Source organism: Dinoponera quadriceps, unplaced genomic scaffold (assembly GCF_001313825.1).
Source record: "Dinoponera quadriceps isolate SergipeBrazil2010 unplaced genomic scaffold, ASM131382v1 scaffold1850, whole genome shotgun sequence".
Taxonomy (NCBI): Eukaryota; Metazoa; Arthropoda; class Insecta; order Hymenoptera; family Formicidae; genus Dinoponera; species Dinoponera quadriceps.
The window spans coordinates 164,134-191,333 of NW_014556042.1; the positions used below are offsets into that span (position 1 = coordinate 164,134).

General features: G+C 36.7%; 3 protein-coding genes across 9 annotated transcripts in view; 2 read left to right on the plus strand and 1 right to left on the minus strand.

The window, feature by feature from the left end:
- The first annotated feature begins 734 nt into the window (after positions 1-734).
- LOC106746513 (lysine-specific demethylase 7A-like) lies at positions 735-10,847 on the plus strand. Of its 4 annotated transcripts, XM_014623171.1 has the most exons (14): positions 735-915; positions 1,399-1,484; positions 1,572-1,850; positions 1,968-2,115; positions 2,196-2,645; positions 3,411-3,612; positions 3,702-4,456; positions 4,842-4,889; positions 5,141-5,334; positions 6,163-6,365; positions 6,643-6,690; positions 7,172-7,361; positions 7,461-7,561; positions 7,796-10,847. In XM_014623171.1, exons 1-13 carry the CDS (start codon positions 818-820, stop codon positions 7,538-7,540), a joined length of 2,781 nt encoding a protein of 926 aa, XP_014478657.1. In that variant the 5' UTR covers positions 735-817; the 3' UTR covers positions 7,541-7,561; positions 7,796-10,847. The 4 variants fall into 4 exon arrangements, with proteins under 4 accessions (XP_014478657.1, XP_014478656.1, XP_014478658.1 ...); XM_014623170.1 differs by having other exon boundaries at positions 7,461-10,847; XM_014623172.1 differs by having other exon boundaries at positions 5,150-5,334; positions 7,461-10,847.
- Positions 10,848-12,351: 1,504 nt separating this feature from the next.
- LOC106746480 (trehalase-like) overlaps positions 12,352-27,200 on the plus strand; it is a 74,070-nt gene continuing 59,221 nt past the window's right edge. For all 4 annotated transcript variants that reach the window (XR_001374606.1, XM_014623108.1, XM_014623109.1 and 1 more), the window contains exon 1: positions 12,352-12,749. The gene's annotated coding sequence lies outside the window, so the exon portion shown is untranslated. The remainder of the gene's footprint in view (positions 12,750-27,200) is intronic.
- On the minus strand, positions 15,933-25,793 carry LOC106746457. Its single transcript, XM_014623061.1, has 10 exons — positions 25,607-25,793; positions 25,209-25,455; positions 24,978-25,094; positions 24,699-24,789; positions 24,458-24,603; positions 24,087-24,219; positions 17,130-17,246; positions 16,901-17,015; positions 16,517-16,772; positions 15,933-15,948 (listed from the first exon to the last, which is right to left on the minus strand). Exons 1-10 carry the CDS (start codon positions 25,791-25,793, stop codon positions 15,933-15,935), a joined length of 1,425 nt encoding a protein of 474 aa, XP_014478547.1.

The window sequence follows — 27,200 nt, forward strand, 5'->3', positions numbered from 1 at the left end:
CTTTGTCGTGAAGTTGTATTTAAAATTAAAAGGGGCATTTGCTCTATGATTGGACAGTGTTACTTTAAAGAATGAAGGTTTGGTTGATTAATCGTTGAGTCATACTACGACCTCGGCCGCTAGTGGACGATAGCGACTCGTAACAGAAGAGTCAGAATGTTCTATGCTCGGACTAAAATATAGACCGGTGTTCACAGTCTGGTATTTAAGACCGACTTGAGTTTATCTTTAGATACTTTTCGGTTCGTTTCATTGGCTACGAAACATCTGAAGATGAACTTAAGATTAAATATAAAATCCGACTGTGAAAACTAGCCATAGTCAGATCTTATATTTGAGACCATATTAAGTTCATCTTTTGATGCTTCGTAGCCCATGAAATGAACCGTATAGCATCTGCAGATGAACTTAAGACAGTCTTAAATATAGGATTCGACTATGAGTATCAGCCCTAGTCGGAACTTACATATAAGACCGTCTTAAGTTCATCTTCATATGCTACACGGCTTATTTCATTGGCTATGAGGCATCTGAAGATGAACTTAAGACGGTCTTGAATGTAAGATCTGACCATGAATATCGGCCTTATTTTTAAATAGTGCGACTGGAGGGTCGGCCGCGGAGAATATTATAGTTAAACACCTGTGTTTCACACAGGCTGTCGGATCTTGATTATCAAAAGGCACTGTTCACTGTCTGCTAAAGCGCGCGCCACTGCGCGTGCGCGTGTCGTCTTCCTCCATGTAGCAACACTGCGTACTACCCAATGTTGACGAAACCGTGTGCCACGGTACTCAATATTAATAACCACTAAAAAATGGAGATACCAGTTACGTATTGCTTGTGCGGCCGCTCTTACGATCCCGAGCAATTTATGATACAATGTGACGTGTGCAAGGAATGGTATCACGGCGAGTGAGTACCTGCGGATTCATTCAAATACGTGTGAGACACTTTGCGTTTGCGACATGATGACACTCGACCACAGTGACACTGAAATTCCGTGATTTTCCTTTAATCTAAGCGTTTTTTGCACTGAATTATACTTTGAGGTTCCTCCGCTTAGTCAAATTCAACAATGAGCGTAAAATGTGCCGCTAATTCGCTAGTATTGTATCGTAAACAACATTTTGTTGATACTGACATAACCTGTAACCTGTGTTATTTGGCCTTCGTACCATGCGTATTTTTCACATTATCAGTGGATATTTCATCTAATTAAAGCAACCTGTGAAATTACCTCGTTTGATCGAACCTATGTTTATATATGTGTACATTGCAACTTGCAAATTTTTACATCTATTTGCAGTGTCTATTAGCATTGCGTTCGCCTCGTGCTGTGTGTGATTATTGTGTTTTTCCTGTGGAGAGTTCACAACTTACCATATTCTCTTTCAGATGTGTAGAGGTAAAGGAATATTTGGCCATAGATTTCGACAAGTACCACTGTCCACGCTGTCAAGTTATATGCGGTTCTTCAATCAGTAAGATTGCGTTATTGTTATAAATGCTTTATATATACTTTCAAAGAAAATTGTTTTTATTATTAACACATCTACTTTGTCTTGCAGTGAAAGTCAGGACAAACTGGCACAGACACGATTATACTGAACAAGACGCAGATTTAAAAGCCATCCAAACTGGAACTCTCGTGTTTCTACGGGAACTAAGAATCAGACGCTTTGAGAAGTCTGAGGAAGTTGTCAAGTTCCTGAAGGGACAGCAATTGACTCTTCAATATTTACAAACAAACGGTTTTGAAAATCCTATCGTTATTAATGAGAAAGAGGGTCTTGATATGACTGTACCACCTTCGAGCTTCAGTGTCTTTGATGTTGAGAATTATATAGGTGAGATAGTGTGAAAATATCTTGATTAAAAAATGACCACTCGATTATGCAAAACATTTTGTTTCATATTACATAAATTTCCTATAAAGTTGATCTTAGCATTACCGTGATTTTTAGGTGGTGATCGGTTCATGGATGTGATTGATGTGACTAGACAAAGTAACATACGTATGAAATTAAGAGACTTTATAGAATATTTCAGCTCTCCTACTCGTCCAAGTACAAGGATACTCAATGTCATAAGTCTCGAATTCTCCAATACCGGGTACATCGATATCTATTGCTTTGACGTTGTAAGTATTCTTTAAGATATGCTTCGCTAACCAATGAATATGAACATTGCAGTCTTTCGCCACTGATCGAAGCGCCGTGTATCGCGCGCAAGCTGGACTGGGTGAACTCGGTTTGGCCATGCGACTGGCCCGAGGACAGTGACATGAAGCGACCCGAAGTGCAAAAGTACTGCTTGATGGGCGCTCGAGACAGTTTCACTGACTTTCACATTGACTTCGGTGGCACGTCCGTGTGGTATCACGTGTTGCGTGGGGAAAAAAAGTTCTATCTCATCAAACCGACGCCGGCGAACTTACACTTGTACCAGCAGTGGATGTGCAACTCGACGCAGAGCTACACCTTCTTCGGGGACCAGGCTGATGTGTGTTACGAATATACTCTCAAACAGGGCCAGACGATGATGATCCCCACGGGCTGGATACACGCTGTGTTCACGCTGGAAGATTCCTTGGTCTTTGGCGGAAACTTCTTGCACAATCTCAACATTCCAATGCAGATACAGTGAGTACATGGAGATTAACGTGATCTAGGATGTTTACTCACAAAATTGAAAGTTCCCTGAAATTTCCCTGATTTTCCAAGAAATTTGTTAAAGATTTTAGGTAAAGTGAAGATATTTTTAAATGTATCTTGCAAATGAATATGTACAGTCTGTTACATAAGAGCATCGGCTAAACTGCTTCAAGAGAATACTAGGAGGCTCTACTACTGTGATATTCGTTGAAGGGTCGGAAAATTTTGTAGAAAGGATGCCGAAACGGTGCCAGCGAATTCTCGAGAATAATGGAGACTGGGCGACTTACTAAGTAAATGCGTAATAGTGTTTTGCTTTTAATACACTTTACATCAATTTATAAGTTTTTTAAAAATTATAATTTCTCTTCCAGATATGCAGACGACACTCTTGTGTGACAGACTGTATTTATTGTGCAAAGTCCTTTATATTTTCCATTCACAAAAGTTTAGAAATCATAAAATAAAATTAAGAATCATTCGACTTTCAATGAATGAATTTTAAACATTTTGAAAGAAATTGTAAAGACTCAAATATGAAATTTTATATTGCATACAACTGTAAAATTTTATTTTTTAAAATTATTAACAAAAAGTTAATGCATAACAAAAATTCCATTAAAAATTCCCCGATTTCCAATAAAATTTTCTAAGAATTCTAGATTTTCCAGGTTTTTCCGAAGGTAGTAGATGTGATCACAATCGATTAAAGAGCACTCTTCTTAATTCGTCTCATCTGCGTGAAATTTGCAGAATATACGAACTGGAAAGGAAGATGAAGACCCCCGCGAAATTTCAGTATCCCGGATTCGAGACAATTAATTGGTTCGCGGCTAAAAAGATGCTCGCAGAATTGAAAGAACTAAACAACGGGGGTAAGAAATGTCCACAGTACTATCTGCAAGGTATAAAAGCGTTGCTCGGCATTCTCAAGCAGTGGAATACAGACAAGGATGTAAGTTGAGAACGTTACATTCAGCTTCGATTAACGAGCGCACAAAGCCTAACGAGAACGGAATATTAAGAAACTATGTGTATTTTCAGTATAGCATGGTTAGTCGTGGCCAAATACCGGACACCATAAACAGCCAGAAACTGCTGAAGGAGCTCAGTAAGGAGATACGACACGCGGAACGTTACTTAATATCACTGAACCCGCCGAAGCCGGAGCGCGAGAGCAAACGGAAGAAGAAAAAGCCGTTGAACAAGGACTTTGTGGATTTCGATTTCGCCGACAAGCTGATCGACAATCCGTTCAAGGCGACGCTGAAAGAGACCAACAAAACCGAGCCGGCGGTCGACGGGCCGAACAACAGGCCACCGTTGAAACTTACCTTGCCGAAACCCGTGGCGTATTCTAACGTTAAAGCGGCCGCCGCCGGTAACAAGCGAGCGTCCAAACCGGGCAAACAGAGCCCGACCGTGATCAGGTTTAAGCTCGGCAACAACGAGGTTGTCAGGAGTACAAACGACAACATCAAGGTGTACGGGAACGTTGCAACGGCCGATCAAACGACGATGGAAACTGTGAAGCAGCCGCAGCAGCCACCGCTCATATGGAAGCAGACGTCCGTGTACGACTTCCACGATGGCAGCAACGAGAGCGATTACGGCAGATTCACGATAGACGAGTCGCAGAAGCGGAAACGAACGCCACGGGCGAACCCGTCGAAGCAGTTCAAGCACGATTACGACGGGAACGTCGACATACTGAACGACACGCCGAAGAACGGCATAGAGGAACTGCTGAAAGCGTCCGTATACACACTCGGCAACGGCACTCAGAGGATAGACGTCGCGTATGTATAAACATCCGCAACATAACGAATACACCGTCAAGCTGCCAGATCGTGAGATTTCTAGGTTGTTCATTCATATATTGGAGAGCTTACATCACGCTATATGAATGTAATACTTGTTTCTGTGCTTTTTATTCTGATATTGTTCAATATATGAGATGTGAAATAATCTCAAAGCATTCACTTTTCGATATCACCTTAATACTTTTATATGTAGAATAATAAGTAGAACCGATCGCTGATTGCTTGCGTGTTAGAAATATTGCGTTCTGATGTAATGCATTTTTAAAAATCACGTGAATTACGATTCGAAAAGTTTACGGTCTGGCAGATCTGCCGTCGACCGGTCTACCCGCGATACTCACGTGATGTAAAATCATTTCAGGCCCTCGACGATCCCGCAGTACAATCAACCTATGCCACCTCCCACTGGGTAATTTAATCTGCTATTGTCGATGGAGCAATGATATTTATATTGTTAGATTTTAAAGCGATCCACTTATTCTGCGCTGATAACGTTGATCTCAATCGATATCAGTGAATAGTTAATAAGCTTCGGTCGGTGAACGCTCGAGTAGTCGACATGCTTCATTAGGAAATTTCTTCTTTAGCTTATAATCGTATATAGGGGAGTGAATTTGCTTTCTATTGATGTCTTAGTATTTATAAATTGAAAACGATCAGTTCTGACAGGGCGTCACCGTCCACGCGGGAGGCGATCGCCGGCATGTTGTCGTTCAGCGAGCAGTGTTACTCGACAACGAGTAGCGACCCCGCGAAGTCCTTAAGATCCGCCAAGACGCAACGCGACAACACCGACGATGACGACGATCAGTCGATAGAAAATATCGACAAGGTCCATCAAGATGACGATTTCAGTACGTATATTCAAGAGTCCGTCAGGTAAGAGTCTGAACATCTTCGACTTCTTACTGATTGGTCTAATTCCTTATTTTTTAACCAAAATTGGCGGACCTGAGAATCGTGGAAACAAAAGGACTCTATTTATAACTAAATGTCACTCCAAGATGGGGGAAGATAAGTGACAATAATAGAAAAACTTAATTTTTAAGAAATTAAAAAATATATTTTTATATATAAGGAAAGGTGCTGTAATTTGGACTTCTTTTACCTTCGATTTCAGCATGTCGATTTCAGGGTTTTATTCAGTGATTTTTTTCGATTTGTTAATATGATAATTTATTGTGTTTACTGCTAGAATTCTTATCTCTGACGGTAAACATACTGAATTACACATTAGTAAAGCAAAAATTCATTAAATAGTATGGAAATCAACATAGGTCCAAGGTAAAATAGGCCCAAAATGTATATAACTTTCTTCTATGAATAGTATTATATGTAATAAGATATTAGATAGAATCACATAATTCTCAGAAAAATATGTCTTAACTCAATACATTGTAGACACTCTTTATAGATAGAGACATTCTAGTGACAAATCAAAGGTCATTTTTTACCAAAAAGTCGGAGATGTTCAGACACTTATTCGAAGGATTTTAGTATACTCCGAAGAGATGATTTTTTAAATAGTTGAGATATCTCTGGTAGTGAATATATATATATATATATATATATACACACATCTATATGTATATATATATACATCTATATGTATGTATATATATATATATATACATCTTTGAGAAAAAAAGTTTTCGTTAGTTAACATTTTTCGTCGCTTGCAGTTTACCCAGCTCTAGACGCGTCCGACGACGAGGAGTTCATTTTCAAACCCAAGGCGAAAAGTCAGATCGACGAAGCGTGGAACCCAAAGGCTAGAGTGGGTCCTCTTTTGCCGAAGACGAATCGGCCGGCGCGAGAAGGCGTGAAGAAGACGTCCGTGGAGAAAGGCTTGGAAGCGGCTGCGGCGAAGCGAGCGAAACAATCGGTGAGTTGATTGTTATTTCGTGCGATATGTGTTGAACGTGTTTCATTTTATTCTTATATATCATATAAATTATGATAAATCTCACAGACATATACGAATTAAAGAATCCAGAATGCGATTTATGATCACGCGTCAGATGTTCATAACATAACTATGTAGAGTTGTACTTTCATTCTTTCTTTTTTCATTATTGCTTTCCATTCGATAAATGCCTTATCGCTTACGATCTTCCCTAAATATCATAATTCCGTGTTTCTTGCATATACATTTCATGTAGGATGAATACCTGGATAACGACATGGACAAGATTACCAAGAAGAAATTGGTAGGCATCATTTCTCGATCACATTACAGTTCGATCTAAAGATCTTTTAGTGCTTCACTTTTCCTTCCGTAGCTCTTTGATCACGAGTATCTCTTATAGTTATAGTTATGTTCTTCATCGAGTATATTTCGCGCATTTAACGCTTCACTATGTAGCAAGGGCTATGTATCTGAGTGAAATCTTTGTTGCGAAGCATCTTGTTACCGTTACGTGGACATTGCGATCTGTGAATGCGTCTCCTTGTTTTCCAATGCTGCAATTATACGCACTCTCGTTCTCCTTTCCGTCGTACACACTTAACGATCAGTTGTAGCTTACTACCATTAATCCGTAGAAAATATTCTTAAACATTCTGTTCTTGGTGATTCATTTCTGTGCATCTTTCTTCTTATGTTCGTTCATTATTTTCATTTTCCTCTTACATTTTCGTCGCTAAACCAGGATGGTTAATGGCTCACGTTATGTTTTACGCGTGCATCAGGGTACTTCCAAACGGACGTACAATAAAAGGAAGCAAAAGGATCCTGCGGTTAGCACGGTAGGAGGAGGAACCACGTCCACTGCACCGTCTGAAAATGTTATCAAATCGTCCATAGGATGCGGATCAATCTTAACGAGTCCTAACAGACTAAGGGACGTCAAAGCGAAGCTCGCGGCACCAGTTCCAGTTGGTAAAGTATCTCGATTTTTATACGTGCCTATTACTTGTATGGCTTTTGTTGTGGATTAAGATCGTCCGGTTATAATCCTGTTCGATCGAATTTTTGCAGAACGCAAGCCGAAGAAGGGAATGAAAACGGCAAAGCAACGTCTGGGAAAGATCCTGAAGATCCACAAAATGATACACTAGGTAAAATTGAAATAATATCAGGTAAGAGGAAAGGCATCACGTCATTTTTCACTTGTGTATAAAATCACTTGTGTATGTAATAGTTGTACATTGTAACTGTAAATATAAATGAATTTTCCATCGGGGTGATTCGCATATATTCACCTTAAAAAGAAAAACAGAAAGGATAAAAAAAAGGAAAATCTAGTTTTAAAGATTAGCGCCGTGTTTTTCTAAAAAGTACTTTATATTTATTACAGCGTCGTTTAATTTTAGGTGGATATTTAACGACTTTTGATATCTCGATATTTCAGTAAGACAATATTTACATTGTAACAATGGCTTACTGATGCTTTACGTGACGCGACGTAACAGTTCAGTTGACAACGATATATTGGTGGCAAGGGGAAAACTATATCAACCTACAGTTTGTAATGTATACATCTTATTATTTCGATAAGGTCGCAGCTTAATTTATAAATATCGGTGTCAGGCAAAAATAAATTACGATTCGCAAGGGAACACGACTTTGCTTATGCATTTGTAACTGTATTAACGTATAGGAAATATATGTGCTAATGTGAAAGCGCATATTTTTTTCCGAAAAAAGATGCATTTTGCCCAACACTAATGACCATAATTCAGAAGTTACTCTTACGGTTGGGTTGCTAACAACCATTGCCCAACAAGTTGAATTCTCGGCGTTCTTTGCCATCTAGCAAGTTTCTAGACGGAGGAATCAACCGTAAGAGACGTTTACTTCTAAGTATTGCTGATGATTAATAGCAGATAAAACAAGCTTAATGTTAACATAGTAGGAAAGAAACTAACAGCTTACTTTGATAGAAGAATCTCTTATTTTTTCTTTCTCATATCAGTTATCTTTTATCTAAGACACATAATAAACATCAAAAGTGGTATTTGTTTTTTTTTACACGTTGCGTAGCATTTTACAGTTATTCTTAATAACGTTGACGTTTAATTTATACATCACAGAGAGGCTGTAGGATACTGATTTAGTTTTCTATATATACTTGTTATAAAAATAAAACAAAAAGATAATTATATCTGCCAGTGAAACGTTTTGTATGTAACTTACAAATATGGTAAGGTGTACCTTGATCGTTATTACGGAATACTAAGCGTACTAAAGTAGCGTAAGAAATCTTATCGATTGTTGTATCGCACAGAAAATTGAGTTACCTAATACATTGTACCTGTTTCCTATGATACAAAGTATGAGGTACGTGAAGGCATAAAAAATTCGGACAGTTATGGTCTCGTATGATAGAATAAAGTTATTCGCGATTACGAATTATTTCTAATTAATAAGTAGGACCTTCAAAGAATCGTTGATATTTCGAGTAGGCTAATGACGATTTTGTGCGAAAAACTTAAAAAAAAAACACGTTTTCTACTTAAAGACTCACGTTGGACGTTGAAATCAGCCCGGGAAATTAAATTGTACTCACGCTTCCTTCATTCCTCTTTCATAAATCTTTTTCTCGCGCAAGTACAGCCGAATAATCGAGATTTAATTAACGTATATTTAATGTTTTTTACAAAAGCAATATCGTGTGATTTTATCGATGTCGACGAGTTCTTGTTTACAAACTTTAGGTATCTAGGCATAAGCGTAAACTGAAATTCTGTACCGATGTATAAGGTTTATAAACGTTGAGAGAGATAAAGAAAAGTTCACTTTGTATTCCACTAATGTTATAACGATTAAAACTACTTACACACAGTTTAGTTTGTACTAACGTAGTTCGCAATAAGCGTTACGAATTATATTTATCTTATTGTTATAGTAAAACATAACTGTACAATTTATATAAGTTGCTGATACGTGTGGCGAGCTGTTACTGTAATGATTTGCAACATCTAACTTGTCTCAAATAATTAACGTTCTTGTTGGTGCGTTAATCAAATTCTCACACGTTCCTGCACATCGACAGTACACACCGACAGCGCACCTGAGCGTAATCTAAGAGTTCGCTCTCGATTCGGCACATGTAATTGTCCTTAGTTGTCTCTTCAAAGTGACGTCACTTCGTCCTGCATAGTAGTTTACATTGCAAAGATCGAACTACACGATTATTCTTATCGTTTAGTGCAATTGTTTGACAAGTTACTACTGATTGTAAGTATCTATGTATTGTACGCGTGTCTTGTAAGATTGACATACATATTCGTATGTGTGCATTTTGTATCATCTTATAAGACATATATATACATATATATTTATATATATATATATAGATATATATAGACACATATACATATATTTTTTTACAGAGCATTCATCTTGTTAATTTGTATCGCGTTTCACTTGATATCCGCAATATTTATTTAATGTGTCCACTCTCATTGTGCACCTTCGTTCAACCCGACGACATTCTACACAATTCGACGCGAGCATTGTATATTCCCATGTCACTTCGTACATCGGATCGACGTAAACGCGCGATTAGAGATTTAAATCGGAGTCCCCGTGACTGAGTCGACGTAATTTGTAAACGCGAGATACGAACCTATAGACTTTTGCCATGAAGGATCGGTATATTTCAAAAATGTGTTCACTAAATTATAGACATATATAATCTCGCAAGTTTTAATGTTCGATGCCGCGAATGCATTATTGCGAAACTGAAGGAAAAGAGAAAACGCAGAGTTAAAAATATATATATATCAGGGATGAAAGTAAATAATATTTATTTTCATGATACGCTCTTTATTCGTCGCTCATAAAAGTACGTCGCTCATAAAAGTACGTAGCACTTTCTATGTACAATAATATACTCTCGAAATGTAAGAGTACTTTAAGATTATTAGATCGATCTAATGAGATGAAAACAGCTCCGTAGACAATTTTCGAACGCTTTTCTAATGCACACATTAAAAAAAAATTTATAAGGATATACTGTTAATTAATTAATGCTTCCATAGCATTACGATGCACTTGCGTTTGTGGAGAGTGTAGCAAAAGCGAAATGTATTTTTGAGGGGAATCTTGTCAGCTGGAGTGCGGATACATACGACTACTTCTCGAATGCGCAGAGCATCTTTTCATCTTATTGATATTCAAATTTATTATTATTCTCTCGGTAGAGTCTAAATTTTTCCCGACGACTCTGTAGAATTCATGCGGACTTACCGACTTTCGGTAGTACTCGTGCGAGAGCCATGAAACATTGTTCAAAAAACTCAGAGAGGTACTCGAGGTATGTCGAGTCAATCACGCGCGTGTGTACCTCATATCGTAAAACGACAGAACAATTTTTCATCGTATATTCGTATTACTGTCGAATAAAATGTTGGACTCATTCGATTCTGTTTTCTCGTCTCTCCCTCTCCTCTATCTTCCTTTCTTTCTGTTATTATGTAATCACGGTAGATAGATATAACATGTAACATAATCCTTAAAAATAATGATTGAGATTATCAGGAAATAAAAGAGGGAAGAAGACACGTTTAAAAGAGAACAAAAAGCATGCCTGAAACAAAGAACATAGGTGATAATGACCATTAAAAAAATTCAATTACCATATTTGTACTTTTCAATGTATGCAAAGTATAACGGTTATGGGAAATTGTTAAAATTCGTGTGGAAACCAAGGTAATGAACATGTAATTTTTCCTTAGGACAGAAATATGAAAAGTGAAAATTCTAAATGTCTCCAAATTACAAGATTTATCCTTTTCACAAATTTAAACAAATTTACGTTAGAGGAGAAGATTTATGATTCCCTGTAGGTTGATCATGCATTTTCTCCTCTAGCGTAAATTCGTGAAAAATGTAAATTTTCTAATTTGAAAACATTTGGAATTTTCACTTTTCACATTTCCGTCATGGGGCAAAAATAAAAAGAAGTTTTACAATAATAATTATACATAATAATATAGTATTTTGATATATATTGTTATATTATATAATTATTATATTATATTTTTTAAATAATTTATTATATTTTATAATAATAATTTTACAATACTTTTTATATAAAATGTTTATCTAGGTAAAAATTACATAAATGAACATTAGATCCGGGATCAAACATTAGATTTATTTTTTTATTCCTGCACTGGATGTACTAGTTAAAAAAATGTACGTTCTGATATTCACTGCCAGTACTGCAAATCTATACACATAATATGAACTATAGATTTGCAATACTGTCGGTGACCTATTGTTAGTGGATTTAAAAGTAAAAAGTAACATTTAAGGACAAGTAACCTTAGAAAATATAAACATGAAAGGGGAATGTTGGTATCGAAAATATATCCAAGTTGCACACGAGAAAGATATACATGAAATAATCATCCTCTGTGCGCATGCGTCGAAATTGACAGATGCTACAGATTATAAACAGTTTATATATTAACTGTAATAAATAATAAATAACGTAACCTGTCATAAATGACCAATGACAATGCTTGCAGTTTAGAACATATCGTGATTGCCGCACAAAACATAATATATACAAGGTATTTTTATATTGATGTTTTTCAATAAATATTGCTCAGAGTTCGGTGCAAACAATAAAATATAGAAAGCGTATAGACAGCTGTTGCTTAGCAACGACTTCGAAGCATGTGCCGTACAGACGATTTTTTCCGTATATTTCTTTCTTTCTCGCACGCAACTTGGACGTACATTTTCAGTCCACAGGAAACAATACAATTCTCCTTCCATGTCTTTATGTTCTAAGCAAATAACGTTCAGGGCGTTCAATCGGCCGGCTTAGCGCGCCACGCAGTGCGTCTGCGCAGCCCGTCGCCATTGTGCGCGCGACGGCCGCCGTTGCAATCAGTCTTCAACTGTCTGCCGCACGAACGAGATACGACGACACCGCGTTACGTCCGAGCGTGGAGCAGTGCGCGTCGTTCACACATCTATTCGATCCGCGTCGTGGTTCGCATTTTCACGTTCGCGTTTTCGCGATATTTTCACCAATATCCGCGGTGTCGACGGCAGTATCTCGTTCGTGCTTTCTCGCGTCGTCTCCATTTTCGCCGCTGGACGTTCCGTTGCCGAGCTTTCGTCGCTGCCGGTCTCTCGTGAACGCGTGTCCTCGCGAACGACGCGACGAATCGATAGCGAAATCCGTGTGCGACGACGACGACGAGGACAGTGTCCCGCGGAGTGGTGCTAATCAGGTGCTGTTCATTCGGGACGGACGTGTGGGACACCTTCGGGACGCCATAGCGTGAGCTTGACGTTTTCGAGGTACGTATATATGTATCGCAACACGTAAGCAGCTCCGGATTATTAAAGAGAAAGAGAGAAAGCGAGAGTGTGGAACAAGTAGGCGAACGCGCACGGACGAGCATGGTGACAATCATATTTTACAATAATAATTTTCCAATATTTCTAAAATGAAATTTTTACCTAGGTAAAAATTATATAATTGATATCCGGGATCAAACATTAGATTTACTTTTTATTCCTACACTGGACTAGTTCAAAAAGTACACGTTTCGGTATTCATTATATGGTGACGAGGATTGGTGAACGCGAATGAACACGATCGTACTGGTCGGAGCGCGCGAAACCGCCAGTTTGAATGCGGGACCTGAGGTCTGTTCTTTACAACCGAACTGGCTGCACCGCTTTACACTAATTCTACTTCCCTCGTTTTTACACGAAGTCGCAGCCATACAGGGTGTCCCAGTTCTCACGACTTTTAATTCTACCGAGAGATCCCCCGGGCAATTTCGAGTCAATTTTTCCTTAGCAAAAATATCAAGGGAGGTCATTATTTACAACAACACTTTTCAGTCTTCAACATATATTTTTATCCAGGTCCCAAGTTAAAATTCCGTTAAAATGCGTTTGAAATAAATCCGTAGAAAATACTTTTGCTGTTTGTTTGATCGCTCGAAGCATAGTTCGTGGAAAGCTCCACTTTTTCAATCGCTTGTATGTCGGAAACTATTGGTGCCTCGACATTTCTGTAGAGGAAAAGTTAACTTGAAATTGTCCAGAGAACTTCTCGGTAAAATTAAAAGTCGCAACCGGAGCACCCTGTATATCTGTTTCATTTTAAGTTGCAATTGTTCAGCGACAAAAAACAGGTCCTATGTTCATGAGTGTCGGCCTGAAGTTCCGTATTAGCGGTGAATCACACTTTGTGCGATAATATTCGCAGGGAAATATCTCAAGACACATCCTCAGTCTCTCTACGCTCTCTCTGGACACGTCTCTTTCATTTTTTTTATTTTCCCAAAATACTGGCATTCAAATATTCCAACATTTTGGCAGTGTTCGTATATTTACAGTCTCTGGCCATATTATTAGACGCATCTTTATTTCTTATATTTCATTGACTCCCGAGAATCAGCTTTATAATATGGCTCATCTATCGATCGAATTATATTAAGGAACTATTATTCTATAAAAAGGAATTATTATTCTATAAAAAGGTATTTTTTATGACGTCATTTCATTTGGCTGTTACAATGACCTTTAACAAGTATGAACCCGCGCTATTTGCATTGTGGATAATAACGGGAACAGACGTGTTTTGAGTATATATTAATTGAAATTTAGTTTTATTTTTGTTTATTTACCTGACTTGAAACTTCAAATTTTTTTGCTTACTTACTAGAAAAATAAATTTTTGTGTGAAAAATATTAATATTGCTTACAAAAATTATGGATAAAATAAGTGATTTGAAATTTCAGAAGGTTGCGGAGATAAAAGCGTTGTTTGACACCGAAAATTATTCTAATCGTGTAAATATTTATAAAATTTGTAGCTTTTCTTCTCCTAACCTGTATTCTATTAAAGAATCAAAGTGCGTCTAATAATATGGCCAAGGACTGTATACTGCCATACTAAAAATCTATAATATATCAGGTTAGTGTATGAAATGTCGGATTTTTATCATGCATATTAAGTTGGCCATATTCTGCTGAAGATATAAATTATAACGCTTGACAAAAATATAAATCAGTCGATGTTTGTGTGTATATATACAGGTTGGGTCAATAGTTACTTTACCATTTAAAAATGAAATAACTTTTTTATTTTTAATTATTTAATAATTTTCTTTTTAATATTATAATGTACACATCTTGGAGATTTTTTTGGCCTAAACATGAAAGATAACATCTTTTAAATGATCCCCGTTTTCCCCCTTCACAAAGGCGAGCTCTTTCTATGACATTCTCCATAACTGCTTGCAAAGTGACTGTTTATCATTCGAATTTCCTGACGAATATTGTCCTTCAGCTTAGCAAGAATTCGGGGCTTAGTAACAAACACTCTCTGTTTCAAATATCCCTATAAAAAGAAATCTGTGGCCGTCAGATCTGGGGAACATGACGGCCAACGAAACTCCGCATTTCTGGGAATTATTCTTTCTCTGAAAATTTGCGGGGTCTTCCAGTCCGTGGAAGATCCTGGACAGAACCTTTCTGTTGAAAACGCTGAATGAAGGCTAATATCGCTGGTTTTAACGGAGGATTTCTTTCGTTAAAATGTCGCATGTATGCTCTTTGAGTAAGAACAATGGAGCGCTGATGTTCAAAGTAAAACTCAATAAGTTTTACACGTTGTTCTATCGTTGTTCTATTGTTAATTTACCCATAATTTATTTCCGAATTCTATATTTTAAAAATCTGAAACAAAAAAAATATAATAGCAAAAAAGTTATTTAATTTTTAAATGGTAAAGTTACTTTTGGCCCACTCTGTATATATATACACACTGACTATATTTCCTATTTCACTGTCACTGAAATAAACAGAAATATTGCTCAGGCATTACTTGAATATTATTAGAATATTAGTAGACCTTAGGCAAGAAATTCGGCAGTAATGTCCGGAAATTAGACATTATTAGGTATTACTGTACATGATTTTGGTCAGCAGTTTACCCCTTAGCCAGAAAAGAAAGAAGATCGAATAGGAAAATGTCATTTTATAGTTTTAAAGACTTGGAAAAAATCCAATGAGTTAGCCTTCAAAGAATATTGCATGACAAATAACAACAATTTTTGTATCGGTAACGGAGCTAGATACCATGTAGTAGTACATCTAAAAAATTACGAAAGTAAATGATACTATTTTATCTCGGAATTTTGCAACTGTTTCTTCACATACTTTGTGAAATGTGCACTTTACTTATTGTAATAGTGTGGACAAGTTCACAAATATTGAAAGATTAGCGTAAAATGAAGGAAAATAAAAGAAGGTCGAACAGGAAAATATAAATTTGTTCTATACTTCTCTATCGCTTATACAAACTGTACTTCTCAAAATGAGGTACTTACGAGGCGGTAAACATCTCAGCACTGTGATCTGTAACTGTTTGCGCAAGAAAATTAGAGAAAAACAAAAGCGTTAAATGGATGATCACTATTACGCTGCGTATAACTGCTTCGAAAAATTTGTCTCGTAATACTGTCACTGCTTCAAGGAACTAAAACACAATGATATATTACAACAACAGTCATCGTATGCATGACATTAAATGAAAAACATATTGTACGTGGTTGCGCGTTACGTACTAATAGAAGATGGAGAGATAGAGACAATACAATGAACGCCAGTCCAACAAATATCAATCTACCCATTTCACTTATTCCTGATCTGACAAACCTTCGATAATATCGAAAAATCAGACAAAAGTAAAGTAGTTTTATATACGAAACACGTGTGTTAAAAATAAAAAAGTATACTATTTAAGTAAAATTTTATGCGTATATTGCACACGAAAATACGAAGCATAAACGTAAAAAGTAAGTAAATAAAGTGACTGACTGTATAGCCCTTCTGTGCATATAAATCGCACGAATGATTTTGTAATACATTTCGCGCACTTTCTGATTGTCTGGAATTTCAAGCGTGTGTTTAGTCATTACACTTCTGATCGAGGTGCTGCAAACAATTCACTCATGATCAAAATTGTCGATACTTCTTAGTTATAGTTAGTGCGATAGTATAAGATTATTTCGTTATTATCAGAAACCTCAGTCGGTCACACTCACCTAGCGATTTTGTAAATGGCGCAACAGTGTCTCATGAACATAAACATTAATAAGAAGACCGCAAACACCATTGAAGATAGAGCTATTAGCAGCCAACACTCATATATGACGAAGAAATATTCGTTCTTATCGAGAAATATGTCGAAATCCACTTGAATCTTGCGCGGCCGTGATTCGTTTATCGGCAAGACGACGTCGAGAATAATGGGCAGCATTTCGATGATTATATTAACGAAAAATGCTGTGATGATCATAACTTGGGCAGAACATTAAAAACATGCGATGAGAGACTCAATTTTATACTGATCGAACGAACGAATGGCGATGCGGAGATATACCTCAAAAAAACAATCGCGAAATTCAAAATTTATATAATTTATTTACCGATTATAATCAGCGAAACTATACGACACTCCTTGGCATATTTCTCTAATATTTTCATGTCGCTGTAATCTGCTGTATTCCAGTGCATCATGATTTGCTCCAATACGTGCTTTGTCTGCCGTTCAATCAAGCAGTGCTTTGAAAATTCTTTTTATTTCATCTCATTTATGTACGAAATTCTCGTATAGTGCAAGAACCTCGTGCATATAAGACCGCAAGTGATACTCACTTTCTTAGGATTGATGTGAAAATAGATGTTAAATATGCTACATGTGACACAGGGTATAATGCCCGAAAGTACCGTAATGACAAATAAATAATCGTAGTTTGTCGTTAACTGCGTAAGCTGCAATGCATGAATGGAATATAAAAGCATACCGAATTTACTAATTTTTAATTTTGTATAGAGATATATAATTAGTTGTAACGCGTAATATACGGCTCTATAAGTCTACGCTCACAGAGGATAAAAGTACATTATATTACACGCATGTGATATACTGAATTATTTCTGATCGTAAGTAATACAACGTACGAGATATGCGATTTCAACATCAAGAGTTAAGAATTTATCAGTCGCGAGTAGCGTACGAAAAGGGCCGTGAGGTCGTGATCGAAAATACGAGAATGGATCAAAAAGTACCTGGGAAATAATGAAGGAGAAATATGCAGTGAGACATAACGTCGTTTGCAAAATACTTGACTTTTGATTCGGCCACAAACCGAATGGCGTCAACACGATTCGGTAAATGTAGTAATAGCGTTCGCCGGCGAAAATCATCCTGCACTGCGGACGAAAGAGGTCTACGGACGAGACGGTACAGTTGGTGCTGTCACGCGCGGCGCATGGAATCGATTCATTATTAAACGTACTGAAGCAACATGTTCTCAGTTTTTCCTTGCTATTATTTTCGCGAAATTCTTAGCGCAGGCATCCGCAATTTTGTAATTTCACATAGTTACTCACACCTATACCACCGATCGATAAAATTATGTATCTTACAGGCACTCTATGTTAAAAAATGCTCTCAAGAAAAGTTGATTGCAGGCGATTTAGACGAAAATGTGTTTTGCAATTTTCTTATATCCGACTTGCACAACTCGTGGAGTGAATTGACGCATGCGCGGTTCACGTGGAACATGCAATGTTCCTTCAGCGGGTCGATCTTGTCTGTTTTGAGACGGTGGGACACATACATTTGATCCAAAAACCCAAATATCTTGGGATATTTCTGTAACATTGTACTTCAAGTTTTCATTTCTCTACGACCCGTTGTGGATCGGTCTGTCTTGAACGGGCCAAGGTACGTTTCATCATAAGTTGATTCATAGTGCAAGTTGAACGATTGAGTCTGCTATCATGTGGACTATGCCAAGTATGGTTGAATTCATAGACGTATATGTGTATATATTTCTGCTATAGGACACATAACAGCAATTTGCAGTAGATCTTTCACTGGCTAAAATTAATGTAATGTAAGATAGAAAAACTAAATGAAAGTGTGTCTCTTAAAAATGATCGAAAACTCACAAATTATCATTACAATACTGTTGTACTGATTCAAGCAATGAAATTGTAATTGATTCGAATTCGATTTTATTCTCAACGAGAGCAGATTCAAATGGAAAAGATAAATTGTTATATTAAAATATACCTTAATGTACGTTCATGTGCTTAATAATAAACACATTGCAACATTGCTTATTTTATATTCAGTTACTCTCCCTAATATGTGCATAAAATGTTGCATATCAAAATTATTTTTCGAATATTAACATTCCGAATGGTACGCCCAAATAACGCGCTGACTTGCGAAATGTTTAAGCAGGTTTTCGTAGAACTTTAAACGATACACGCTATTACATACAAGAGAAATCTGTTTATTGCTTTTTATCAAAACGTTTCTAGAGCAATTTATATTTTTTCATCCCCTTACTGTGAATTGACACCGTATAGTACTGTGAAATATGATATTGACATAGTTGTAAGCTGAAAAACAATAAAATTTTTATTAGGTTGTCGATATGTATCAATCTCTAATTGTTATTGGAGCTGCACGTGACAATAATGTTATTTCTTCGATATACATTAAACACATTAAAATGATTGTTTGCAAGAGAAAAAAAGATAATTTGGACTGAATTTTCTAAAGAATTAATTCTTTGAATTTTACGTCTGTTACCGTAGTAAATCCCTCTAAAGATGCTACGAAAATTCCACCAACAGTTATCAAGTTAGGTTTTAGAGAATATCGCATGACGAATAACAGCAGTTATTTGTATCGTTAGTTTTTGTATCGGTAACGGAGCTAGATACCACGCAATGTTATATCTGAAAAATTAAGAAAATAAACGATTCTATTTTATCTCTGAGTTTTATTGTTGGTTTTTTACATATACATATTCTGTGAACCATGGGTGTGGAATATGTATATGTAAAAAAAAGTCACATATTCTGTGAAATGTCCACATTACTTGTTGCAGCAATGTGGACGAGTTTGCAGTTGTTTAAGATCATCGCGAAACCAAGGAAAACAAAGAAAATCGAACGTAAAAACGTAAACATAAATTTATTCTATCCTACTCTATCCATTATTGGATATATACCTCTTCATAAAGTACTTACGCGGCGGTAAATATCTCAGCGCTGTGATCTGTAATTGTTTGCCCAAAAAAATTACATGCAAAGAAAATTCCTAAATGCATCGACACTATTGTGCCGCGTAGAAGTGCTTCGAAAAATTTTTCCCTTACTACTGCCACTGTTATATGAAGCTAAAACACAATGATATATCACGCCGATAGTCATCTCACGCACACACATACGCATGGCATTAAATTAAAAATATATTGTACGTGATAGCGTGTTACATACTAGTAGAAGATGGCAAGTTAGAGACATCACAGCGAACGCTGTTCCAATCAACATGCAATTTCCCATTAATTCCATTCCGTTTTTGATAAACCTTAGATAAAAGCGAGAAATTAGATAAAAGCAAAGTAGTTTTACATACGAAACCCATGCTGAGAATAAAAAAATGTACTATTTATGTAGAATTTCATGCATATATTGCATGCGAAAATACGAAGCATAAACATATAAAGAAAGTAAATAATGCAAGGACTGACTGTATAGCTCTTCTGTGCATATAAATGGCACGAGTGATCCTACGGAACATCTCGTGCATTTTCCTATCATTTGGAATTTCAAGCGTGTGTTTAGTCACTACATTCCCGATCAAGTTGCTGCAAATAATTCACTCATGGTCAAAATAGTCGATGCTCTGTAGATATAGTTAATATGACACTTCAAGATGGATTATTTCGTTATTGCCGAAACTCGGTCGGTCGCACTTACCTAGCAATTTTATAAATGGCGCAAGAATGTTTCACGCATGCAAACAACATTAAGAAGACCGGTAGTCCTATTGAATTTGCAATGAACATTCCGACAGACTCATATATTATGTAGACGAAGAAATATTTGTTCTTATCGAGAAATATGGTGTAGTCCACTTGAGTCTTGCGCGGCCGGGATTCATTCATCGGCACGATGACGTCGAGAATAATCGGCAGCATTTCGATGAATATATAAATGACATATGATATGCTGAGTATAACTTGAATAGAAATGTTAAAAACGTGCGATGAAATAAAACACAATTTCATTCCATAGATCGAACAAACGATCGATTCGAGATGGGGAGGTATATCTCAAGAATAGATCGCAAAGTTCATAGTTTATACAATTAAACTTACGGACCAAAATCAGTGAAATCTTGCGACACTCGCTGGCATATTTCTCTAATATTTTCATTTCACTGTAGTCGACTGTATTCCAATCCGTCACAATATGCTCGAATAGGTGCTTCGTCTGCCGTTTGAACAACCAATACTTCATAAATCCCCTTCGCTAATGTATACACAAAATTTTCGTATCGTGCGAGAACTTCATGTGTAGAAGACAGTAAGTAATACTTACTTTTTTTGTATTAAGATAAATATAGATGTAAAGCGAAATAAATATAACAGCGGGTAAAATGAGGGAAAACGTCGTAATGATAAATTCATAATCGCTATTTGCCGTCAGGACAAAACATTGCATAAGCTGCAACGGAAATGAGATATGACAGCATATCAATTTGGCGAATTTTTCATTCATTTCGTTGAAATGTAATTGTGTGTGCGTTGAAATTGGCTTCCGCACGGGATGCATGTCTCTATGTAATTCAATGCTCACAGAGAACAAAAGTATACATTATATTACATGCATGAGATGTGCTGAACGATTTCTGCTCGTAAGTAATACATCGTACGAGAGACACGATTTCAACACAAAGTGTTAAGGATGTACCAGTTGCGAGTGTAATGTATGTGGAGGACCCACAAGGACGTGATTAAAAATATGAAAATGGATCAAGAAGTACCTGGGCAATAACGAAAAAGGAAGGTACACTGATATAGAACGCCGTATGCAAAACATTCGGATTGTGGTGTGGCCATAAACCGCTTATCGTCAACATGATTCGGTAAATGTAGTAATAACGTTCACCAGCGAAAATCATCCTGCACAGCAGACGAAACAGGTCTGCGGATAGCCGATGCTGTCACGCGCGGCACTTCGAGTTGATTCATTATTAAACGCACTGTAGCAACATGTTTTTAGTTTTTTCCTTTCTATTATTTTCGCGAAATTCTGATCGCAGGTGACCGCAATTTGATAATTTCACATAGTTATTCACGCCTATACAACCGATCGATATAATTACAAACCGTGCAGACACATTACGTTGCAAATGCTCTCGAATAAAGTTGATTGCAGACGATTTAGACGGAAATGTATCTTACAATTTTCTTACATCAGACTTGAGCAACTTGTGGAGTCAATTAACACATGCATAGTTCACGTTTGTGCGGCGTTCCTTCGGCGGCTCTAGTCTGTTTCGAAACAGCGAAAACACACGTTCGATCTAAAGATCCTAGTTTATATCAAGTCCATATTAAGATATTTCTGTAAGATTATACTTCAAGTTTGCATTTCTTTATAACCCATCGTGGATCAGACTGTCTTGAACGGGCCAAGGTACGTTTCGTCCTAAATTAATACAAATTGCACATTGATTTAATGAACGATTGCGGTTACCGCGAAATACAAATTATTAAAATATTATATTTATTGTTCTCACACTCGGAAGAAAAATCAACTGTTAACTTGTAAGCAATTTTTCGAATGACTTCTTATTAACCCTTTGCGGACGACGACTTTTTCGGCCGGGTGAGATAGCAGGACGAGGCGTCTTTCGCAGATCTGTCGAGTGTCTTTACATGGAGCTTTCTGTTTAGTCGAATTTCGTTAGAATTGGAAGTCGATTTTGATGTGTCGTTTTATACTTCGTAGAAAAAACATCAACAGCTCCTTAACTCCTTATGTTTTTTCTGAAAGGAACCTTTCCAAGAACCAATAGTGCGTTCCTATCGGTTGGAGGTAACGAAATCTAACATAAACACTAACTGTCGCCTCTCACTCGCCACTCGTCCTGCCGCGCGAAACGCCGTGGCGACTGAGAGTCGCCTCTCGTCCGCAAAGGGTTAAATACACAAACTCGTTGAATTTTACCAAAATCCTTTATTAATTTTTAATATTGATGCTTCATCGTATTGTCGTGAAGATATCCTGTATCTCAACGATGCGATGAATGACATACGTCACATCCTTGTGCGGAGGTCCTTATTTGTAACTATTGGTATGCGTAACTTGCGAGTGATATCCAATGAGCTTACTGGTTTTACGAAAAGCTGTACGCTCATTGAATATTATTCGCAAGTTACGTATACGAATAGTTACGAATAGTTAGAAATCGAGCCCCAGAGCTGCTGGATCGTTGTGAATCGGTCAGTTTCTTACAGCTTAAAGCTTAATATGCTTATTGTAGACCCGGCTTATGCTGCGTTCGGAAATATTCACAATGTGTACACTATTAGACACTAACTGTTCTGAAATACTCAGACTGCATTTGCAAACATCACTGTTTCATATGCTTACGTGACTTCAGTCACTGGAAGTGTAACGTTTCCGAATGCAGCCTGAAAGTAATGATAAAAGTAACAATTTTATTTGTTATTCACAAAAGACATAACTTCGTTACCGTTACAGTTATTACCAAATAAAAATAACGGCTTTACCAAATCGTTACTGGAAAAATGTAACTTGTAATGGTAACGCGTTACTTCCCAACCTTGCGTATTGCATATATATATATATATATTTCTGCTATAGGATGCGTAACAGCAAATTACAGTGAATCTTTCATTGGCCAAAATTAATGAAATGTATAATAATACAGGGTGTCGCAAAAAATGTTACCACACCTTGATTGTTTTTAAAGTATTTATTAAATATTGTACAATTTGCTTTCAATGTTTATAACGGACTACATAAAGTGTGGTAATATTTTTTTGTGACATCCTGTAGCGTTAAATGGAAGTGTTTCTATTAAAATTAAGCAAATATTCACTGATTACCGAACAATTACAATATTGATTCAAACAATGACATTTTCACTGATTCAACTTCGATTCTACTTTCGATGAGAGTGGGCTCAAATGAAAAAAATAAATTGTTATATTAAAATATGCTTTAATGGGTCTTCATTGTTTTTAATTTCACAATTAATTTTGCAATTATTCTCGCTACTGTGTGTGTAAAGCGCTACATGTCGAAATTATATTCACTATATCAGCGTCTCTGATGGTACGTCTAAATTTCATGACGCGAGGACTTGCGAAATGTTCAAGTAAGTTTCCATAGTTCATGCTTAAACGGATACAAACAATTACATACCAGAAAAATCTGTTTCTCTATTATTTTTTATATAGACGTTCCTAGAGCAATTTGTATCTTTTCATCCTCTCACTGTTAATTGATACTACATAGCAGCGTGAAATATGACATTGACATAGTTGCAAGCTGAAAAATATTTAAATTTTTATTTTGTTGACGGAAATATCAATCCCTAAATATTATCGGAGCTGCACGTGACAATATTGTGACAATATTGTTATTGTTCTTTAATAGTATTGTTCTTTAATATACATTGAACATATTTAAACGATTGTTTGCGAGAAAAAAAGAGATAAATCAGATTTCATTTTAAGACATTAATTTTTCATATTTTACGTCTATTACCGTGGTAAATCCTTCTAAAGATGCTGGATAAATTCCACCAATCGTCAACACTTTATCCTTCAGAGAATATTGCATGACGAATAACAACAATTTTTGTACCGGCAACGGAGATAGATACCACGCAGTATTATATCTAAAAGATTAAGAAAATAAACAATCGTGTTCTATCTCCGAGTTTTGTAATTGTCTTTTTACATATTCTGTAAAATATTTGTTTTACTTATTGCAACAGTGTGAAGAAGATCACACATATTCAAAGATCAAGGCGAAACAAAGATAAACGAAAACAGAAGGTTCGAACAGAAAAACGTCATTTTGTGCTATCCTTCTTTATTCACTATTCGATCTATATATCTCCATACGGTACTTACGAGGCGGTAAACATCTCGGCACTGTGATTTGTAACTGTTTGTGCAATAAAATTACCTATAAACAATATTATAAAGTGGCCAAACACCGTTATTAAACGTATGAGTATTTCGAAAACTTCCGTTATCACTGTCACCGCTACCAAAAGCTAAATCACAATGATATATCATGTCAATAGTCATCGCATGCAGACATACGCATAACATTAAATGAAAAACATTATACGTATACTGCGTTACATACTAGTAGAAGATTGCAACTTAGAGACAATATAACGATCGCTGTCGCAACGAGAACCCATTTGTCCAAGAGTTTTAACATGGATTGGATAAACCTTCGATAACAGCGAGAAATTAGAAAAAAATATACGGCAATTTTATATACGAGATGCGTGTGTTGAGAATAAAAGAAAAATGTACTATTTAAGTGAAACTTTATGTGTATATTACACGCAAAAATACGAAGTATAAAACGGAAAAAGAAAAGAAAGAAAGAAAGAAAGTAATTCATATGAGGACTGACTGTATAGCTCTTCTGTGCATATAAATGGCACGAGTGATCCTGCGACACATCTCGCGTATTTTCCGATCATCTGGAATTTCAAGCGTATGTTTAGTCACTGTACTCCCAATCAAGATGCTGCAAACAATTTACTTGTGGTCAAAATAGTTGATACTCTGTAGCTACAATTAATACGACAGTTCAAGATCGATTAGTTCGTTATTACCGAAACTCGCGATCGGTCGTACTCACCTAGCGATTTTATAAATGGCGCAAATGTGTCTCAGTAACACAATCAACAAAAGGAAGATCGGTGCTAGTGCTAAATATGAAATCATCAACATTGCGCACTCATATGTCACGTAGAAGAAAAAATATTGCTGCCGATCGAGAAACAACTCCAAGTCGTACTGGATCTGGCGCGGCCGGGTTTCGTTCATTGGCGCGACAGCGTCGAGAATAATCGGCAGCATTTCGATGATTATAAAACCGATATATCCTAAGCATATAAAAACTTGGGACAAAAACATTAAAAACGTGCGATGAGGTGAGGCACAATTTCATTCAGTTGATTGAACGGTCGATTCGTGATATGGGGATGTGGACCTCAAGAAAAATCGCGAAGTTCGTAGTTTATACAATTGACTTACTGACTATAAACAGCGAAACTATATGACACTCGTTGGCATATTTCTCTAATATTTTCATTTCACCATAGTCGACTATATTCCAATCCATCACGATTCGCTCCAAAAAGTGCTTTACCTGCCGTTCGAACAACCAGTGCTTCGTAAATTCCCCTATGTACTGAATACTCGTTTGGCGCAAGAACTTCATGTCTATAAAACCGCAAGTAATACTCACTTTCTCGCTATTGAAATAAAAACAGAGGTAAAACCAAATACATGCGACAAAAGGTAAACTGATCGACAACATCATTATGAGAGATATATAGTCGGGGTTTGCCGTGAAGAATGGTATAACCTGCAATGAATAAATGATCTCTAAGCAGGACCAAATCAGCAAAATCAAATTTGGCTTTTTCATTTATTTAGTACACATTTTGTACTAATTTGCACCATCAATAAAAATTTTGTATCCCGTGCTATTGTGGAAAAATAATATGACTGCGACAGCTACAGCTGTGTCGACTTGTGTTCTATTGTGTCGTTGTATGAAGGTATTTTGTGTTGACATTGTGTCACTGTGTCTGTATCTCTTGTTGGAAGGCAACTATAATTTCAGCACAAAGATTTACGGTGTACCACGTTGCGAATGGTGTACGGAGAAGTGCCACGAGGACGTGATCGAGAATACGAAAATAGATCAAGAATTACCTGGAAAATAATGAACGAGGAGAGTGCACTGAGAAAGAACAACGCATGCAAAACACTCGGCTTCTGATACGGCCACAAACCGCTTATCGTCAACAAGATTCTGTAAATGTAGAAATATCGTTCGCCGGCGAAAATCATCCTGAACCGCAGACGAAACGGCTCTGCGGACGAGACGGTATATCCAATGCTCTTACGCATGACCCTTGGAGTCGATTTATTATTAAACATACCGAAGAGTTATCCTCTCCGTTTTTTCTTTTCTTTCATTTTCGCGAAATTTTTATTGCGGGTAGTCGCAGTTTGATAATTTTATATAGTTACGCGTATACCACCGATCGATCTAATTGCAGGCGCGTTAGAAATGCTCCCAGGTAAAGTTGATTTCAAGCAAAAATTAGAGAGGAAAATGCTTCTTACAGTTTTCTTATGTCGGACTTGCGCAATTCATACTACCACGGCACATGCGCAGTTCAGTTAAAGCGATGAGCTGGTATGCTGCACATCCGTGCGATGTTCCTTCGACGGATCGAACTTGTTTCGAAACGGCAAAGATATATGTTCGATTTAGAGACTCAAATATCTTATGATATTTTTATAAGATTTTCTTTAAGATTATATTTCATGTTTGCATCTCTCTGCGATTCGTCGAGAATCAGTCTCTCTTGAATCGAAAATATATTTCATCGTAAATTGATACATAATGTGTACTGACTTGATGAACGATTGCGGTTATTGTGAAATACAAGCCATTAAAATGTCATAATATACATATCGCTTTCACGGAAGAGAACAAGTGTTAACTTTGATTATTTTTCGTTGGAGATAAGTGTTAGGGAATTTATGAAATACCCGTAATAAGAAATAATCATATTATTTATCTTTTGCAATAATCTAATAGAAAATTTCC

Coding starts and splice junctions, on each gene's coding strand:
- LOC106746513 (XM_014623170.1), top strand. CDS start 818: ATGGAGATACCAGTTACGTATTGCTTGTGCGGCCGCTCTTACGATCCC. Junction 2,116..2,195: donor CTCGAATTCTCCAATACCGG/GTACATCGATAT, acceptor TGAACATTGCAG/TCTTTCGCCACTGATCGAAG. Junction 6,691..7,171: donor AGATTACCAAGAAGAAATTG/GTAGGCATCATT, acceptor CGCGTGCATCAG/GGTACTTCCAAACGGACGTA.
- LOC106746457 (XM_014623061.1), bottom strand. CDS start 25,793: ATGAAGTTCTTGCGCCAAACGAGTATTCAGTACATAGGGGAATTTACG. Junction 25,456..25,606: donor AGTTTCGCTGTTTATAGTCA/GTAAGTCAATTG, acceptor TTATATGCTTAG/GATATATCGGTTTTATAATC. Junction 16,773..16,900: donor AGTTTCGCTGATTATAATCG/GTAAATAAATTA, acceptor GTTCTGCCCAAG/TTATGATCATCACAGCATTT.